At 40.8% G+C, this 19,589-nt stretch overlaps 1 protein-coding gene across 2 annotated transcripts; it reads right to left on the bottom strand.

Annotated features, from left to right (window-relative positions):
- Positions 1-261: 261 nt before the first annotated feature.
- On the bottom strand, positions 262-19,549 carry LOC127361721 (E3 ubiquitin-protein ligase MARCHF6). Of its 2 annotated transcripts, none has more exons than XM_051396558.1 (26): positions 19,313-19,549; positions 18,084-18,183; positions 17,573-17,646; positions 17,276-17,419; positions 16,360-16,432; positions 15,896-16,076; positions 14,500-14,734; positions 14,123-14,184; positions 13,865-13,897; positions 12,982-13,033; positions 12,739-12,797; positions 12,564-12,644; positions 12,214-12,282; positions 11,977-12,051; positions 11,609-11,743; positions 11,396-11,515; positions 10,303-10,403; positions 10,019-10,156; positions 8,999-9,194; positions 8,839-8,908; positions 8,562-8,743; positions 8,305-8,439; positions 7,775-7,864; positions 7,411-7,543; positions 6,266-6,401; positions 262-5,626 (listed from the first exon to the last, which is right to left on the bottom strand). In XM_051396558.1, the coding sequence occupies exons 1-26, from the start codon at positions 19,329-19,331 to the stop codon at positions 5,551-5,553; spliced, it is 2,769 nt and encodes a 922-aa protein (XP_051252518.1). In that variant the 5' UTR covers positions 19,332-19,549; the 3' UTR covers positions 262-5,550. The 2 variants fall into 2 exon arrangements, with proteins under 2 accessions (XP_051252518.1, XP_051252528.1); XM_051396568.1 differs by having other exon boundaries at positions 14,123-14,181.
- Between the last annotated feature and the right edge of the window lie 40 nt (positions 19,550-19,589).

Genomic DNA, 19,589 nt, shown 5'->3' with positions numbered 1-19,589 from the left:
ATAATTATCCATCCATTCTCAAGGAGGAAATAATTAAACATTAGTAAACAATCAAACATTAGAATGGAAAAAAAGACATGATTTAGTGTTATGGGATTGTTTTTTCCCCTTTTTGTATCATGTTAATCATCTCGCCACTCCTTAGATTTGTCTTGCAATCCCCATATGGGCGTAACAGCGGGATCCACACCTCTGAGCCAAACAGACATGAGTAACATCAGGGACATCTGAAGAAATGAAGAAACTGCACACACTGAGAAATCATTACAACTATTTATTATTGTTTCATCTTACTGAACCAACAATGAATAGACCTTAAAGTATATCACTTTATGTTACAGTACATGCCACTGCCTTTTTTGCACATATAAAAATAGAAATCATTTGCTTCTAGAAATTGAAATTCAAGACCAAAATCTGAAGTGTCCAGCTCAGTTCAAGAACACTAAAAGGTCACTTTATAGCATCATATGAATAATGTGAGCATTCCACACAGCAGCACTACAGCTGTCAGCACTAAAGTTAATGTAATTCACAATCCATATCAATAGAAAAGCAGTTTATATTTACCAAACTCCTAATGAAACACTTCTAAGACAAATGTAGTGTCAAAAAACAGATGCAAAACTTAAAATTTGTCCTTTAAGTAGAACCCATTGTGCAGAGTCGCCACAGTGAAATACTGACATCTTTCAGCCTCAGAGGGAGGGAAATAAAAACCCTGCCATGTTGACTGTGTTACAATGGATTCTGAAATGATTGCAAACTGTGGTATAAAGTGCAACACATTGAAACATTTGCATGGAAAAAAAAAAAAAAACATAATAAAAAAATAGTAAAAAATAAAATAAAGAACTTAAAACTTCTCAAACCCCTCTTAAGATTTTAGGAGCAAGAACGCATCAGAGAATTGGATTCAATTTTCATTGGCAGCGAGAAATAGGGCTGGTTTCTGTCACTGACCCTTTAGTTTTAGTCAGATTATTCATGTAATTGTAATAGTTTTGTTCTGTAGTGGGTGTAGGAATATGACGTCTAACTTAAAATTCTAAAACTTGCTTTGAAACACGGTTTGGGGCATTTTCTTCATGGTAGTGGAGCAGGGGAGACAATGTGGTCATAATGTGGAGACAGTGGGAGTACAACAACTGGACACACATCCTCATGCAAACATTGTTCTGGAAGTAAACGTGGTTGTAGAGACTGAAATGTATGGAACCTTAAAGCAATAGTTTGTCATTTTGGGGAATACACTTAAAGGCTTCCTGGCCAGAGTTAAGAGGGGTATACTTCCTAGAGTCTTCAGGTTGCCAGGCAACCGGTGGAGACTCCAGGAAGTCACCGCCCCCAGACAAGAAGTAGTTCCAGTATGTAACCCCTTGTGAAACTGACAGTCACAATTAGTTTTTCTATGTACAAAACAGAGACATAACATTTTAATTAGTGAGCTTCAGACGTGCTGGCAGGTGGATTATGTTACATTTGGACAGAGCCAGGCTAGCCAGTTTCCCCATGTTTCCAGTCTTTATGCTAAGCTAAGCTAAGCTAACCATCTCCAAGGTCCAGTGTCATATTGAAAGTACAGATATGACTGTGATATTAATCTTCTCAGCCAACTCTTAGCAAGGAAGTGAATGAACATATAATTTCTTTAAAGTTCCATCAGAATACGAAGCTATCATGCGTTTGTGCTGCAGACATTATTTACCTGTGGCTTCTCGTTTCTATGCATTATCCTGTGGGTGGAATATCTGAGCTCGCACTGTGCCCTTCATTTAGCCGTCAGCTCTCACACTACGAGAGAAGCCACTGAAGACCAGACGCCTCAGACTTAGGATTGTTGATTTTAAAGCACATTATGTAGTGACTGTTGTGGATACGTTTGCCATAGAGTAATGTATGCTGTGCTCCGTTCCTTTCCTCAGAATAGCAGATAAACCTTTGAAGACATGAAGGACCCTCAAACACATCTCCCTGAGCTCCAGTGTCACCAGTGTCAGCGTCAACCTTCAGTTAAATCCCAACCTCAGCTGCGTGAAGAGGTAAAGTAGAGAGGATCTGGTCGAGTCAGCTGCAGCTCACAGAGACCCTGTTTATACTTGCTTTTAAAGTTTCTGTGATTCTAACCACAGGTTTTCCAGCTGACCACTTGTGATCAGATTTCTGTCACCAGACAAGCACCAGGGTTGTTTCGCACGCGCCTGCTAAGGAAACCAAAATGTTTGACGTCACCATGGCAATTACTACGTCCTGTATTGATGACTTATTTACTTGTTGGAGACGCATCAGGATGCATTAGCGCTTACACTACAAAAGATATGTGGCAGGTGGTACACAATGTACCTCACATCCCTCCAAAGCCACAGCCAGCTAATTTTGGATTGGTGGTCAACCAGAGTTCCTACTGCTGTCCAAGAACTCCATCCTGTATAGAGGAAAGCAACAAAAGCCAAAAACTGACAAACTCACCGATCATTAAACAAAGATCAAAGGGAACGTGACTCAGAATGCAACTAGCAACTCAGCTCCCAGGTGGAGCCACAAGTCAGTCAGTTCAGGATAGAGGAAAGAAAACTGCGTTGGATTCAGGAGCAGGGCTTTTTCAGAACCTCTTCAACACAACAATACACCTTTACCTCCAGAAAACCCTGCATCTCTTCTACTGGCTGCCCTCCCATTTTCCCCCTAATGCCCCACGCAGCAGCCGTGAAACTTCTGGGATACATTTACCGTCTATGTGAAACGTAACCTTTTGACTGCAGAAGCTGTAACTGTAACCCAGAGGTGTTGAAGTAATGAAAGGTAGAAAAAGACTCCTCACACAGCACACCAGAGTGCCTCAAGAAGGGAATTCAATAATATAATCACATCAACGAGCTGACTCGCAGGAGGAGAAGCATCTGGTGGGCAAGGAGAGGAACACAGACAGCAGTGCATCGGCTCCTGCTGCTGTCCTCACACACAAACACAAGCAGATCTGATCGCCGTCAGATACGTAGGGTAATGTTTCGGCTGGTTAGGTAGCCTGAGAAGATATGAACTGACACAGGAGAGTGTGTATAAGATCCACCAGCATGGCCACACAGGGGAGAAACTAAACTTCTGTGGCAAATGTGGGAGAAGTTTCAGACACCCAACAATGTAAATGCCTCAGCAATATAAGAACAGTGGATGGCAACAGTACCGGAGAGCAACAAGAGTCTTCTTAGTGATTTGTGGAGAAATGTCACTGCATAGAACTGCTGCAGACGAGGACTAGTGTCGGGGTTAAGAGTATCTGTGTGCAGATTATTTTACATTTGAAACTATATGCAAGGTCAGCAAACATGCAGTGTGATGGCAGTCATTTTGTTTTTTAAAGCAAAGACGTTTTTCTCTTGCTCCCTTTTTCTTGCAGACTTGCTTTAAAGGGCACTCGACTAATTTAACAAATAAAGCTCCCAGCTGTATCATGTGTTCTGTGAAGATCGTGAGCAGTGACAGAAGATGTCATCAGTCTGCGTTACAAACTGGAAATGTGAAATTTGAAATACTAGGTGTTAACCAGGCATGGAAGGTTTAATAAAAGACGCGATACAGTTGTATTATGGGAAACGTAGGAACCAGTATTTTGGGATCTTTGACCCATGACTCAAACTGAAGACATCTTGGTCTCTGCTGCTTTGACCACTTTTTTAAAAAGACATTCCTAAATCACGTACCCTTTTAATATCTAACAGCAGCTTGTTTGAAAACAATAGTGATGCTAGCTGGTAATGTAAAACCAATTGCTATGAAACAACCGTAGCTCCATCCAATCAAAAGCAGTCAGCTAGTAAACAGGAAGTCACTGTAGCATACCGTTAACAAAACTGGCTTAAATGGGGTAATCTACATTTAACTGCCAGTCCCTTTGTAACTGTAGGTATGACTGTTTGAATTATCTGCAGACAGGGACAAATGTGCTATTCAGTTAAGAGAACAATTTAGAGTGAGTGGGAAACATCTGATCAATGGTTTGTAATTTGAGATTTATTAACTTATTTTTGTGAGATGTAATTTAAAATCTTCACACCTCACTGGCCCTACATTTAGGAAGGCAACTGTTAACGCTGTCTTTGGTAACTAAACGGATTAGGAGATGATATGTCATGATCTGTGATTCAGCTCAGCAGATGGCAGCAAATGATTGAATGATTCATTTCAACGTCACAATACAGAAAAGGGAACAACTTTTGTAAGTTAGGGGACATTACAAAAAATGTGGCAGTTCCAGTTACGTCCACCAACCAGTTTCCTGCATTTTATCTAATAGTTTGAGCTCCATTAAACTTGTGGCACTATCTTGCCCTGACTGAGATGAGTTAACTCCAGTTTGCCAGAACTATACTCGTGCCAGTATAGCGAGAGTCACCTTTTTCCCTATGAAAATCAGTGTTTTGTCATTTATACAGTTCTTTTTAGCTGTTGGCTCCTAACCGTTAACAGAATGCTGACAGGTAAGAGTCTGAACAGCTGATTAGCAGCAGTACAAGCCATTCAGGGCCAGCTAGCTCACATTATTTTTATAAATATTTCTAATATAACACCAGTGTCAGTCGGTATAACACAGGCACATTCTGAAATGTTCTGAGGCTGGTTTTCCAGTTCAATATTCTTAGTTAAAACCTCACTTTGTGCTGTGTAACTTCATATTAATGACCTCTCCTCTCCTGAGGGTGGATGTACTCAGGAAGGGTAGTGCACAACCCAAACTGTCTGGCCGGGTTGTCCAGATTGTCTAAAATGTCCTTTTTTTCTATTTCTGCATTTTTACTTCAAAGGAACCCCTCAGAGGATTATCTAACAGCTCACTCCAGAACACTAAAAATCAATGAAAACACATCTAATAAAAACATCTAAAAAAAAATTAGAAAAAGGAAAAGAAAATCACATTGCTACATCATGTGTGTCCCTCTTTATCACTGACAGCCTCAGTTTGATGAACGGTGTCATTTGAGATGAATCAACAACTGGAATAGGACCACAGAGGCGTTCCTGTTATAATATCTCCTCCACAGCTCCGAAATGTCAAAAACCTCTAATTAAGAGACATTCAGTGTGACCTAGACTACATTTCACAACAAAGATTCAAAGGGAAGCACAATCAGAGGTAAAATCTACGCTCAACTTACCCCACTTCAACTCAAACCTTTTTATAAAATAACGTACAACTTAAAAATGTCAGCTGCGTTGAAGACAAAATCGGACACATGAAACAGGATGGACAGTCGACGACTCATGCCGACTGTGTCTGCGGGTTGCTGAACAACCTTGTTCAGGTATTCAAATTTTCCATGAAGAGTTCTGAGACTATTGTGTCTTGGCTCTTCAACATCTTTGTCTCCCAACCTGTGACAGCAGTAGATGTTGGTGAATAAGAGGAATAAACTGCAGTCAGAAGTTTAGAGGCTGTGTTTGAAGTCGGCATTTGACAGCCAAGAAGGAAACTAAAAGGTTTCACCAGAGGAGCTGATGATAGCTCTCAGTGCAGAGTGAGTCAGCTCCACTGATCCCACAGCAGCGTCGGGTCTATGAGGAGGAGCTGTATGATGTGCTCCTGCCCGACTTACGTTCGTAGTTCACCAGACGCTGTCCAACCAGGTATCTGGAAGAGAAACGGGAAAGATAGGAGTCGTTTACAAATTGTGTTTAACATTGTAATTCACACAACTAAAACACATCTCTTTGTTCAAGTTCAAAATGTATTTTCAGATATTACCGATTACCTTTGGGTCTTTTATTCTCAGATCTGTTTTACTGTAGTATGTGCTATGCTCTTTATTGTCCTCCTTGCACTGAATTTGGTGTTGCCCACATGTAACTCAACAAAATCCCACAAGACAGTGTGCTCTATGTCTGTTTGTTGTATAGATCTTTCTTCCTTCTTGTCATAATGAACCTTGCAGTTCAGTTAGGGGTCGTACAGCTTTTTAAAGCTGCACTAGGTAACCTTCATGAAAATAAAGATTTGTCATATTTGCTGATATTCTCACTGTCCTGTCAGTAGTACATGAGACAGATAATCTGTGAAATCTTGTGACTGACTAGTGCTCCTAATGGCATTTGCAAGAATCCACCGGGCCTGGACGAAAACAATATTCTATATTCTATATTTGACTGCTATGCAAACAGTTATTGGGATACAATATTTGCCACATCACACAGCCCTACTGACCACTGACTTAAGTTTCCCTCTTTGCCCCCATGTGTTAGTTTACACTTAAGACTTTTGGGGTCTACTGACTTGTCGTTCTTGATGTGTTCGTAGAGGCGTTTGAACTGTCGTATCTGGAAGGACAAGATGGCCAGCAGTATGACCACCATCAGCAGGAAGGGATAGATCCTCCTCTCCACTAGCGTCTGCATCTCCGGCTGCACACCTACGAAGGAAGAGAGGGAAGGCAGCAGGGAGGGAGGCAGAGGGCGAGGTGGGGGAAAGAAAGCGAAAACAGAGTGAACGCTGGAACACAATCTCCTCTTAACGAGTGTGTGCTGTGTGATGTCTTATCTCCGTAAACTGATTGACTTGAGAGTTAAGGGAACAGAGTAAACAATCAATTGCACTTCGGCTTGCACAATGGCTAAAATCCTGATAACCACAAGCGCTGGGAATACTTAATTGACTAGTTGTTTAAATGCAAGTGTTGTCTGAGTCAAAGCACTTGTCTAAACATAAATTGGTGCCTTGGGTATTCTTTGCATAAAAAGCACTTCTCAAATGAGCTCTGTGTCCAAATTAGAAAGTATCTGCCTGCACTGTGGCCTGATGATATCTGAGCGGGTCTTCTATCTCTGTTCCTGAATTTTATCTGCTACAATTTCTAATTTAGTCACTACTAAATCAAAGGAGGACCACATAAAGTTAAGTTTCCTTTTAGTTGTGTTTTCTTACTCATTCACTTGTAGGGTTGTCTGTTTTATTAAAGTTGATCAAAAAGTAAGCAAAATCCTCTCCTATTTATTTTGAAACTGTATGGAAGTTAAAAATGTAAAGGGTACCTTCAATGTTTTTTAACATGGACCCTTTTTTCCATGTTTTTGTGTCTAACTGACTGAAGGGGCACACAGTCAATGTACATCCATAACAAGTGAAAGTTATTAGATATTATTATGTACAACATATAGAATGGATCCCCACAAAGATAGACAGCTGAGCAATTGCTGTGTTCAAAGGCACCAGATTTCATTGACAAAAACCATAATTTTACAGCATATATTTAAAGTGAAATCTTTGACCCCTCTCACAGAGAGTTGGTGATGGATGAGAAAACTGGAGCATTGAGAGAGACAAAAGAGAAGACACTACCTTGAAACTTGGTATATGTAGTATATGACAGTACCAGACCACTCATGCTCAACCAAGACAGGCAAGCATAAACAGAGACTCACCTAGCAGTGGTGTGATGCCTTTAGAGATGGTGTAGGGCACACAGAGAGACAGCAACAGGACGCAGATGACAGGGGCCGCCAGCCCTCGCACAATGAAATGGAGGTCAATGTTTCGGATACCGTTGGCGTACACCTACAGGAGAGAGAGAAGGGAACATAGTGACAGGTTTGTTTTGACATTCTTCCTAATACAGGTTCAGTTCTTTTTATCCTTAGTAATTAATTACAAAACAAATTCTTAGAATACGCTTCTATAGACACGTTCAAGGGGATAACATGTATTTTAGGATGATATACAAATATGCACATATGTTTTATCACCTTTACAGTACATTTAATGCAGCTACAGAGTTGTGAGACTGACCTGCTCAATGACGGTTTTGAGCCACCACTGAGGGCCCATCAGTGTGATGGCAGCAATTATTTTAGCGTGGAGCACGCCCAGGGCCCAGTCCTGCCACACACACAGACAAACAACAACCACCATTTTACAACCAAATGAGGTCTGTTTTAGCATCTACTCAGTATCAGTGCCTGTAAAACCTGTTTTTGTGTCTTTGCATAGCACACCGAATACCAGCTGGTATTGTTCGATACTAGTGCTACGCTAGTTTTTCTATAAACATTTTGTATTTAATAAAATAAGTTAATAAGTTCTCAAATGTTAAATGTCAACAATCTTCACAAAACAATTATTGTCTAAATGTGGAAAACATACTAAGTAAACAAGATCTGACCTGACATTTAATGTTTGAGTTGAACAGTGAAAACTTTATAGATTCTAAAAAAGGCACTGAGCTCTCCACCCACACACTTTCTCACACTACTTTTTCACAGATTTCTCAGATGGATACATTGGATATATTCACACACATACACTCTTCATAGTCCTACCTGCCAGGGGTAGAATAGAGGCGTCTGGTCCAGTGGGACTCTGAGAGGAGCAACGATGACCAGCTCAAACAGCAGACCCAACAGCAGAGGAATCACCCCGGCTAACATCACAGCCACCACTATGGTCTTTATGATCTGTTCTCACCAAGAAATCACATCCACGCCACCAAAATACACATTCAAATCATTTGCAATGTAATACAGAACAGCACTAAATTTGCTATCGGCTGGGAGGACTAGAGAGACGTCCACTTTACCGTGAGTGTCCACTCGTGGACTTTGATCAGGATGACGGACCGTCCTTGTGGCATCCAAGACAGCATCACGGTGGCGGCACGAATGGACAGCCAGCAGACGTACAGACCGCTGGCCGCTGTGTACAGCTCATGAACCATGGCGCTACCCATCCAGAAAGACATCAGCCAGCGACCCGCACACACTGGGAGAGAGGAAGAGGAGAGCATTTAAGAATGGAGATGTGACTGACAACAGAAAAGATGAAAGGTAAAATGCCTGCTTGCGACAACAACTTACCCGGCAGCGTGAGGCAGATCAGACTAGCCAGTAACAGCGTCACACACATAAAGACCACCAGCAGAATGATCTTAACAACCAAAAAAGAACAAAAATCTATTTTCAGCAGAACGGGCTTCAGGATATATATGAAATGAATAATCATAACGCTGTGAGTCACCTTGAGGGGGAAGTTGATGGGCCGGTGGTACGACTGGAACCCAACAGGACCGCCCTGTTGCAGAATGGCCTGGTGGGCAGCGTGAAGCCCTTCCCCAAGGCCAGGGACCCTGTTGTTGTTATGGCGACCGGGAGGGTTGATGTTTGGTTGGTTGTCATCGTCTTCATGGTCCCCCAGCAGGTAGGAGTGAAGGTCACTGTGGGGGAGCAATTGATGAGTAATTGTTATGTCTTATTGTTACAACTGGGAAGTGACATAATGACTCTGGACAAGAAGAACAAACTATAATTTGAGGCTTTCAGGTTTCCCACTCTTTATAAGAAATCATTTTCTAGGAGTTTTTCTTGACAATACAGGACAGCACCTGCTCACAGCCAGTCATATAATTTAGCAGTAGTCTGAGTATTAACACATTTAACTCCTTAACTTAATGATGCAGGTTCATGATGAAGTGTCTCAGGGTCATTACAGGTATGTGTTTTTGTTTGTATCTGTTTGTGGCGCAGTTAGCTGTTCCACAACAGCCCACTTTTCCGCTGTGTCCCCATCAGGCTGACTACAGTTTACTAGTTTTTACGGTAACACTAATTTGGCCACAGTTCATAAGAATTTATTATAATTTTTTCTTTTTGTGAGAATTTTGCTCATGGGTCCAGAAAAAATAAACTCAACACTGAAAGGATCGCTGCAAGTTCGTTTTACGTCTGTTAAACCTGCTCTGAAATGTCATACTTCAGGTTGTCCTACCAATAGTAAAGTTTCATTTTAGATACGATGTGATTGAGGTGTTTTCATGACTGGAAAAGCTAGTCTCTGAATTTCCAGGTTTTCTAGTTTTACCAGGACACGTGGGAACCCTGGGTTCTCCTAGCCTCGTTGTATGAACACTGTGGCCCACATCATCCACCAATTATGGTAGATGAAAATCTCAGGTTTTGTTAACTGTACCATTTTGCATCTAAAGTTGCAGTGTGTGTGTGTGTGTGTGTGTGTGTGTGTGTGTGCGTGTTTTCAGCCTACAGCACATATCCAGCGGTGAATGTCCAGGCGTGGACGAGCCGTTTGAGCCACTGGCGAGTGTGACCCTGCTCCAGCAATGCCGGCAGAACGACCTGAAGTAACAGCAGCTCCAAGGACAGCTCGCTGACTGGGGCATCGCTGCAGAGACAAGACATAAACCAAAGGCCAGCTCATTTTTCTTTAGCAGCTTCCCATTTTGGTTATGGCTGAGTAGAGAATGGACAATGTCATCTTTAGCTTTGAGATACTGAGATAGACAAATCAACATAAACGGTTATGTGTACCTGTAAAGCATAACGTTGTAGGGAAGGAAGGTTGGGAAGAACAGTTTAATGATTCTGATGGGAAGCCAAAGCATCAGCAGAACTATGGAGCCAAAAACCACCTGGGAACACACAAACAGAAAAACACATATTTTCACTAGTGGCATTGAGATGAACCGATATGGAAAACAGACCTTTTTCTAGTCAGTAGTAAATCTGTCAAAAACCTGTAGCAGAGTCAAAAAAGGCAGACAATACCACACACCCTGCTACTTATTTAACAAGTTGACATTTGCACTGACAGTAACTTCCAACTAGCCCCAGTTACTGAAACATACCGTTTCATTTACAGGGACAGGGAGGCACCTGTACAGTTTTATTGAAAATACCAAATTCACAAGGATCAAACAGTGCCCAACCAGCATCATTTTAGGTAGATACACACCCCTCCTTCTCACTTACCTCCAGTGGAATGTAGCCATGCAGGTAGCTTTGGTTTTATTTGTGCAGGTATTGAGATATCTGTCTGTGAGATGTCTGCCTCCACCTAAATACAGTGGAGGTGAATTGAATTTCATTGTAAAAAAGGTGCTTAAAGCACTGAGAAAATATATAAAAGAAAAAACAAATCTTTCTTTCCAGAAACAATGTTCCTGTTAGATAGTGCACAACTTCTTTGTGAACAGGTTTGTTTTTCATAGGGACTGTTTCTTAGGTAGAAATATTTTAATGAAAACTTTTCACAGAGAGGTCTGTGAATTATCCAGAATAACCAGGAGACCTAGAAATCTCAGAGAAAGGCATCTCAAAACCTAGGCAAATAAAAATATGCACTTAACCGGTTTACCTTTGTTCAACTTCTATGAAACTTTGACAAAAATTCATTAAGTAAAACCTTTTTTCCTTTCACTTCCTTTCTATTGGGAATTCTATGTTGATTTTGGAGCGTGAGCGGCGTGACGGGGGGGGGTGTTCAGACGGGCCTGCCTCCACTGCTAAAAAAAAACCTAGAGGAAACACTGCTACCCACTGGCCTTTTAAGCATCACAATAAAAATACATCTGGGTGTTGTTATGCTACTAAAGTTTAGAACAGCCGAGGTTACTTGACTGACCACGGAAAGTATAAACCTCCGCAGGTGTCTGTAGATGGGCAGGTGGATCATCTCTTGGACTGGGTTGAAGTCTGGATCATTCAGGTTCCTCAGGAACCACAGCACACCGGGCCGGAGCACCTACAACCAAGCAAACATGAAAAAGCTTAAGATGAAGAAGAAACTGGAGGGTGTGTGAGTTTTCGGGACTGTGGCTTAAGTCCTTCACTTTACCTCTCGTAACAGAAGAATGAAGGAGGCGAAGTAGAAGACGTAGACCATGCCGACCAGCCAGTGGAGGAACATGGTGGTACCGGGGGCCATGTCGAAACTCTGCTCCCTGTCCTTCAGAGTTGCATCAAACATTTCCTGCAGTGAACAAAGGACATGCAGTATTGTGTGTGTTTCAATACAAATGACAAAAACAAAATCAGTTTTTACGAACTGGTTTTGAGATTTGTTTTTTAAATTGAATGTTCATCAAGTTTCTTGATCAGATTTGTATCCACTGCGTCACCGTGATTGCATTTAATCTGTTTGGTCAACATTAACTTTGACTGTATCAAAAGGATCAGTGATTTTACTCTGTATGATTGTCTTACCAGAGAGCAAATGTCGAGCCACCAACCACAAATCAGTGGGAACAAGCCTATCTCCATGACAACCAGCAGGGACACCTGCAACATAAAAATAAAAAAGCAATTTAGCTTCTCTTGTCATAATTTCTTCCTGTAATCATAATTTACAGTTTTAATCACTGTTTCAACTGAAAGCTTTGCTTGTTTGATAGAAACAAAGTAGATCTTTGGAAACATTCCAATCTTTCATCTCTAATTTACCTTGACAACAATGTAGCAGACACCCAAGAGGCGTCTGGACCGTTGGAACTTCACTAATGAAGCCAGTGCCTGAAGGAGGCAATGTTAAGGACTAACACCAAAATGAGAGATAAAAGAACATTCCCTCAATATTGTATGCTAAGAATAAAAAATTTGTATTTCTCATGAACAAATGTCATACAAACTCTATTACAGACATTTTAAATAGCTATGCACAAAACCCACCAAAAACACAAATTACTCAACTGATACAAGTTGAAATAGTTATACACAACCGTAATAAGCAACTAGGAGTGTCAGACATACTGTCTGTCAAACAAATAAAGTAATCTTTTGTATAAAGAGGATACATGGCAGACTATGAGAGCTCCAGCCAGGAGGATATACCCGAGTATGGTGGTGATGAGGCCGTCAAAGTGTGAAGCTTTGACCTGCAAAATCACAAAAATGCAATCACTGCATGACAAACCCACATCAGGAATTCAAACTGTACAAGTGTCCCCTCATGCATTGCTGTGCACTTACATAGTCTTCAAAGCCCAGTCCAACCACTGAGAAATGGCCGATGTGATACGGGCAGAAAGCTAGAGAGAAATACAAAGGTTAGGGTAGAATCTGTTGTTTAGTACAGTGTACAAGAAAGTACAAAAGGACTGTCGTATATCACTGCATTATAGTGGGCAACCTACTTAATTCCCCCTTGATAAATTCACAAAGGTAATGAGTGCACGTACAGTAGGACATCACTATATTGCAGGTTTAACTTACCAAAGACCAGGATGAAAAGTGTGTTGAGAGACACCACCCAGAACACATGCTCCTAGAAAGGCACACAATGTTAAACTATTTCTAGTGTTAAACCGATGAAGATTGTGTATGCATCATATTAACAACCTGCCCTATATCCCATAAATGTGACAAATGCGGCTCTACGGGCCATGCTAACTATGCAGACCACCACCTCTCTCTAGAGATTTCCCAAAACGGACTAGCGAAACAACCTATATTGAGATATTGGAGCAAGCTGCACAAGCCTCCTACATAGATCCCTATGCAGTTAGCCAAAATGGCTAGTCCATGGTGCCACTTTATAGGTTGGGGACGCACTCATGACAAGCTTTTGAAATGATTCATGGAAAAAATTGTGTTGATTCAGAAAGCTGTTGGAGGCTTGCACAGATTGCCCTGATAAATGTTGTTTTGCACAAATCCTCGTTCCGCTGAATCCCTAAAAGGAAGGTTGTGAGTACAAAGTTGGCATGACCCATAGAGTTGCAATCACCACACTTAAGGGCAACATGCAAGGCTGAAATATATATGGGAAGTCGGAAAGCCAGACCAAATGATCTGTCTATAAAATTGATTATCACGGATATATCGCTATCTGTGTATGTGTTTTCCGATATACACTTTGTTGTTTTTTTTATACACAACATAATGCAATGAAATACATACTGGAAAGAACTGTGATATATGGGAGCAAAATTGGTACACAATTCACAGGAAAGGTTATTTCATTCCAGCTTAATTCACTATACCATCATATCGGTAATTTGTGAATTTCTCCCCTCTAACATTGGTCTCAAAAATCCCATATCAGTCAGGCTCTATTTGAAACTTTGTGTTGGTGGAAAAAGAGTGGTGAACTTACCAAGAAAACTAGGGAGCCATCCAGCCCCAGCATCTGGGACACAAACAGAAAGCAATGTTATAATCATCATTATGATACATATAAATACATGATAAAACTACTATTTTTACTACAACTGCAACTAATATGATGAAGAATACACTTATTGACCTCAGGCCAGCTACCCTGCTTACACTTGGCTTTTTTAGCATTGTGTCCTATCTACGTCACACCACTTAATGGAGCAGGAGACATGGGAATAAAAAAATAGATTCCCACCCTTTCCCAGGTCAGCTCCTCTGCTGCACGGTCCCACTCCAGGGCGTTCCAGTTCAAATCTTCTGCAAAGGATGATCATAAACAACTGAAACAGTGTGGAACACCTACAATGTGCAGCAAAAATATGCTTATAGATTTACATGTACTCAATCTTGAAATCACTCTTTCAGCATTTATGTCCATGCAATTTAACGGAGCACACATACTGCATACCATTTCTCAACTTTCATATCATAGTTTACTTGGTACTTTATTTACCAAGAAAGAATGGTGTCAATTCCAGTCCACAGAAGAGTTGCGGGCACTTAATCATGTAAAAGAGCTTGAATTGCACTATTTTGAGCATCAAATCTCTTTGTTTTCATGCTCACACCGACCTTGTCCTCCATTATTGGCATCAGCAGCATCTTCTTCCCTGCCTTCCTCATCGTCTTCCTCTTCTTCATCTTCCTCCCCGTCGTCGTCATCTTCCTCATCGTCAAGTTCAGCCTCATCTCCGTGGTTTCCACCTTCTTGTGGGTTGTCAGGTGCCAGCCCATCTGGAGCAGGGTCTGCAGGGTGCTGGGCTGCTGCGCCGTCTGCAGCAGCCTGGGCGTTGTTACCACCTGGAGCCTGTATAATCGGAAAATAAGAATTACATTTCCCTACTTACAACATAGCCTGCACACAGTTAAATTAGGTGTCTGAGTTCTAAAGACGTGCATTTTGGATTTGGCAATTAAAAAGAACAGCTTGACAGTTTGTGCAGCTGTATTCCCCAAATGTACGACATGGGAAAAAATACTTTGTCCCTTGTAACTAAGATATTTCAGAGAGGAATTGTTAAGGGTTGACATAATCTGGAAGTCACTTCTTTACTCATTTGATTATGTGTTCAAAAAGACAAATGTCAGGGCCAGCTTGGCAAGCACATTCTCTGTCAGAAAAGATAACTGTTCTGAAGTTTCCTCTGAGAGGAAGCGTTGGCCAGACCAGGCAGGCAGAGAACAAATGTGACCCAAATCGGAACATTTGCAAAGTAGAGAAAAAAGTTAAACTTGCATCAATAATTTTTCAGTATGTCAAAACATTGTATTTTAATCAAACTTTCTGTGACAAAAAAATGGTCTAATTTGAAATAAACTACATCAAACTAAGAAGAACTGCCTTAAGTCAGTGATTCTCAAGCAGGGGTACCTGTACCCCAGGGGGTAATTCTGCAGTTGCCAGGGTGTACATGCATTATTCAACAACTTTGAAAAATAAAAATAATGGATAAATGGTTGAAAAGGTTAGCTACATATTGTGTAAATGATTGGAAAAAATCTTTCAAAAGTGGATAAATAGTTCAAGTTAGCTAAAAATGTACAAATGATTGAAACGTTTAGCTTGTGCCACAAGAAGTACAAATGCAAAGTTAAACAAACACAAACACTGACAATTCAGATGTATGAAAAAAAACAACAACTATATCCTGATGATAAATACCGTTAAATCACATTTAAAATCAATTCAAATGAGCACATTTGGAACATGACTCGTGATGCTGATGAAGGGGTACTTGAGTTAATCTGACAGAACTGTGGGAGTAAAAAAAAGGTTGTGAACAAAATAAACTCCACTGGCTTATAATTCACAGACACAAACCTGTCACTGTGCCAGCTACGTCAGAGTGCATTAGTGGCAGAACATACAGCATACAGAGAGGTCAATACACGTGGGTAGTCTACTATCTGTGCAGCTCTGTGTGGAGGCAGAAAAGAGATGCTGGTTGGCAACACAAACTAATCTCACCTCATTAGCTGGCGCAGGACCATTAGGCTGATTAGGAACTAGAGGGGGCTGATTCTGCTCTAACCACTGAGGGGCACCACCGTGGACAATCTGCTCTCTAAGCCACACCAGGCTGATGAAGGCGCACAGCGTACAAGTGACCACAAAACAGCCCTGGAGGCAGTCCGCAAGCAGGTTTTGTCTGCGATGAAGAGATGAAACATTATGGTTTTAGAGTGTGTTTCACAACATTTTCACAAATCACTTCACCACAGAGAGCTGGACAAAGGGACCGAAAAAGATGACATGGTGGATGAAAGGAGCTATTATGAATAACCACACTTTGGACACTAATCAGATCTTAACTATCTTAATGGCACTCCAGTGTACAAAATGTGGAGAACACACACACTCATAATGTACTGGAGTATGACAGTGTGAGAGAGAAGGGCCAAAAACAAGACCAGAGAGTGATTCAAACTTACGTTGAAAGCATATCTAATGGCAGGGTAAGGAGAGAGCTCACAGAGCCAGTAAATAAACACTTGTAGATACGACCTGTTAGAAAACAAAAACAAAAACAAAAAAAACAATCTGAGAATCATTTCTTAAAGTGACAACTGGCGTGAAACTAAAATGAAAAACTATGCACCAACTTCTTTAACATTCATTTGAATTGTATTGCACTTATTGCTCTATTTTTACACCATAAGTGCATAAATTATCATTGTACTTGAGCCTGTGCACAAGAGCCTGGCACCCACAACAGAGATTATATACTTTCTTTAAATGTACTACAAAGGGTTTATAAACTGGTAATGAACCAGTCTCAATTTAATAACAATGCTTCAATATATCCTACATACACAAACAAGACCATCAGTAAGAAGATTGGCCATTTCTATTTAGGTATCTGAATGCCTGCCACCAGGTTGGACTCCCCTTGAAATCAATTAAATGAGGTGGTACAAACACTACTGCTTTTGTCCACAGGGGGCGCCAGAATCAACACAAAAGGAAAGTTGATTGTAGGGGCATTAAAAGTTAATTGTTTTTATTTGTGGAAAGTCAAGTTTTTTAGCAAACCCGCTTAAGCTGGTTTGTCCAAACATACATTTCAAACATTCTTTCACCAACTGTGTTCGCCAATAAGCATAGTGAAAGCTTAGTCCCACTCTCTAGAAGCAGTCAAGTGTGGCTTAAAGCTAATTTCTTATTGCAAGGTGAGTATAACAGTTATATTTGAGTTTATTTGTCATATTTAGTGTCTGTTCTTCTAATTTTTCATTTTCTCAAAACATTGTTGGAAGTTAGGGAATTCATACAATATGCACAGACAAGTGCTGATCAAATCTCCTTTCATTTTGTTTTGTTTTTTAACAATGGAAAGATGTGACGTACATGCTGTGAGAGGCACCACGCCTAACCAGGCAAAGGCCACCAGTGTATAGTGGAACCAGTATCTGATGGCTGTTCCGACACTGGTGACCAGCCCTGCAAAGATGTCCTGGACCGGCAAGCGAGATGGCATGTCTGGAGAGTAGACTGGAGGAAAGAGAGAATGAAGGAAGTAAAAAATGAGAATAGTGGAAGTGAGGGAAATATTCATAATTATGCAATAAGTGGAACTAACAACAAATTCATGCATTAATGTACTCATCCAATTAGCTGAAAATCTTAAGCTTGATAAAGACTTACTTGGTGTAAATGCAAACCTGTGTTTGCACAATTCACAGTATTCTTTTCTGCTGTGTTTCAACCACTGCAGTAAGCTGTGAAAACAAAAGGACATCTTGTGACTTTACTCATTTTATCTTATGGAAACGAGCACTCTATGTCCAAGAATCTTCCTCTACGGCCTTGCTGTAAAATCCCACCACTTTTTTTTTTATTAATATTCACAACTGAAACGTGAGCACCCACTACACCTAACATATTTCCCTTTTTAGTTTGTGTCTGGTTGTTTGTCAAGAGTGTATTTATGTATAATCAGGCACACTGTCAAGAGATCTGTTTGTTATAATCCCTGCTATCCTGCAACTTCCCATGGGTATTATTTCCCCATGTTGGAATACACTTGAACAACATCTGCAAAAGCAAACAGATTGACAATGTAGACAGAACGCATCCTACCTTTAAGCCTTAAAGATAAAATGTATGGAAAGGCAAGAAGAAATAATGGAACCATCATTCTGGTCATTGAACGCACCATTCCTGATGGATAAACTTGATGCTGCCAGTGCAGACACAGGGGTGGTAGAGCGGCTTGTCCTGGGTCCCCTCCGAACGACATACCCGACAGATGTCCGCTGTACAGTAGGCACACAATAACATAACTTACAGGGCAAACCAGGACATCCTACTCCTCAAATATTTTGTTTCATCAACTTGGCACTTGCATCCATTTCATCATCAGATCAGTGATCACCTTGACACATACTCATGACACACCTTAGATATAGTTAATGCATGCAATCTTTTCGCAAGAACACAAACACTTGCAGCAGTTTCAGAATGTGAAACACATTAGAGATAGCATGAGTATGTCTCTTTAGTGAGCAGAGCAGGTTATTCAAGGACAGTAGGGCAAACTGTAATCCTTGGATTACCTGTGTCACTGGATGACCAAAATAAAATAACTATAATTAGCCCTGGATGCAAGAGCATGATACCAGTTATCAGATACCCAGAGTACATTTTGACTAACGTCACATATAAACATTAAGCTATATTAATAATAGAAGAATATCACAATTCGTGACCACAGAACACCGGAACACCGAGCTAATGGCTCCCCTCCCGCAGCATGAACAGCGCCCAGAGGACATGTGTTAACTTTAAGTAACGTTAGTTGTACAGCGTGAGAACAATGAGAACTGCAAGATAAGAGTGTGTGTTAATGATGTTAGTCTTATTAACCATATTTTGCTTTTAGAATAAATGAGTGTAAGGTCATAAACAAGCCTTGTGAATTGGCAGGGCTGACCGGTGTGTGAGTTATCATACTGTTCCTAACATTATAACGGTTGCATTAAACTCACTCAACGTTAGCTCGCAACTAAGTTTAAAAAAAAAAATAGCTCAACTGTGTAACTTGAATGTGAAAAGACCGTGTTCTTTGATTTATACCACCACAACCCACTTGTTGCAGATGTAGATGAAAACAAACTGCAGAAACCTAACGATGCTGATTTTATTTACAACAGCTGGTAGCTAACGGGCTAATGCTAGTTAGCCAACTTACCGAGCTAACGTTAACGCTAATTGGCTAGCGGTTTTTTAATTCTGGTGAACCTCTGTTAAAAGTTTAAGAAAGTGTAGGGTGCTGCCATTAACAACTGTTAATACTGGGTTAGAATATCACACATTGTTAAAATGCGCTGTTTTACCAGTTAGCGTGAACAATTGGGGCAATCAAGTTTTAACATAGCTAGCTACCTTCCTCGGCGGTGTCCATCTTGGCTGGCTGCTAAGGCAGCCCTGCTCCACAGTACTCAGGCTAGTCAGAATAAAAGCGATGACCGCTATCTACATGTGCACATTTCACGTTGGTAAAGTTTTAAGTTCAAGCCCCGATTGTCTTTGACGTGACCATATGTTTCGAAATTAAATAAAGCCTTTTCACTTCATAGTAGCAACATCAGCGAGCGGTCGGGACATACTCAAAGCCACAACATAACTGTGCCGTATTTTCAACACTAGATGGCACCCAAAC

Source organism: Dicentrarchus labrax, unplaced genomic scaffold (assembly GCF_905237075.1).
Source record: "Dicentrarchus labrax unplaced genomic scaffold, dlabrax2021, whole genome shotgun sequence".
Classification (NCBI taxonomy): Eukaryota; Metazoa; Chordata; class Actinopteri; family Moronidae; genus Dicentrarchus; species Dicentrarchus labrax.
Note: the sequence above shows the minus strand (reverse complement) of the source record. Positions and strands in the feature narration are given on the sequence as shown.

Excerpts from the sequence above, each read along its gene's own strand:
- LOC127361721 (XM_051396558.1), bottom strand. Across the intron at positions 12,052-12,213 it reads TCTGCTACATTGTTGTCAAG|GTGTCCCTGCTGGTTGTCAT; the intron begins GTAAATTAGAGA and ends TTTATGTTGCAG. Across the intron at positions 7,544-7,774 it reads TCAAAACCGTCATTGAGCAG|GTGTACGCCAACGGTATCCG; the intron begins GTCAGTCTCACA and ends TCTCTCCTGTAG.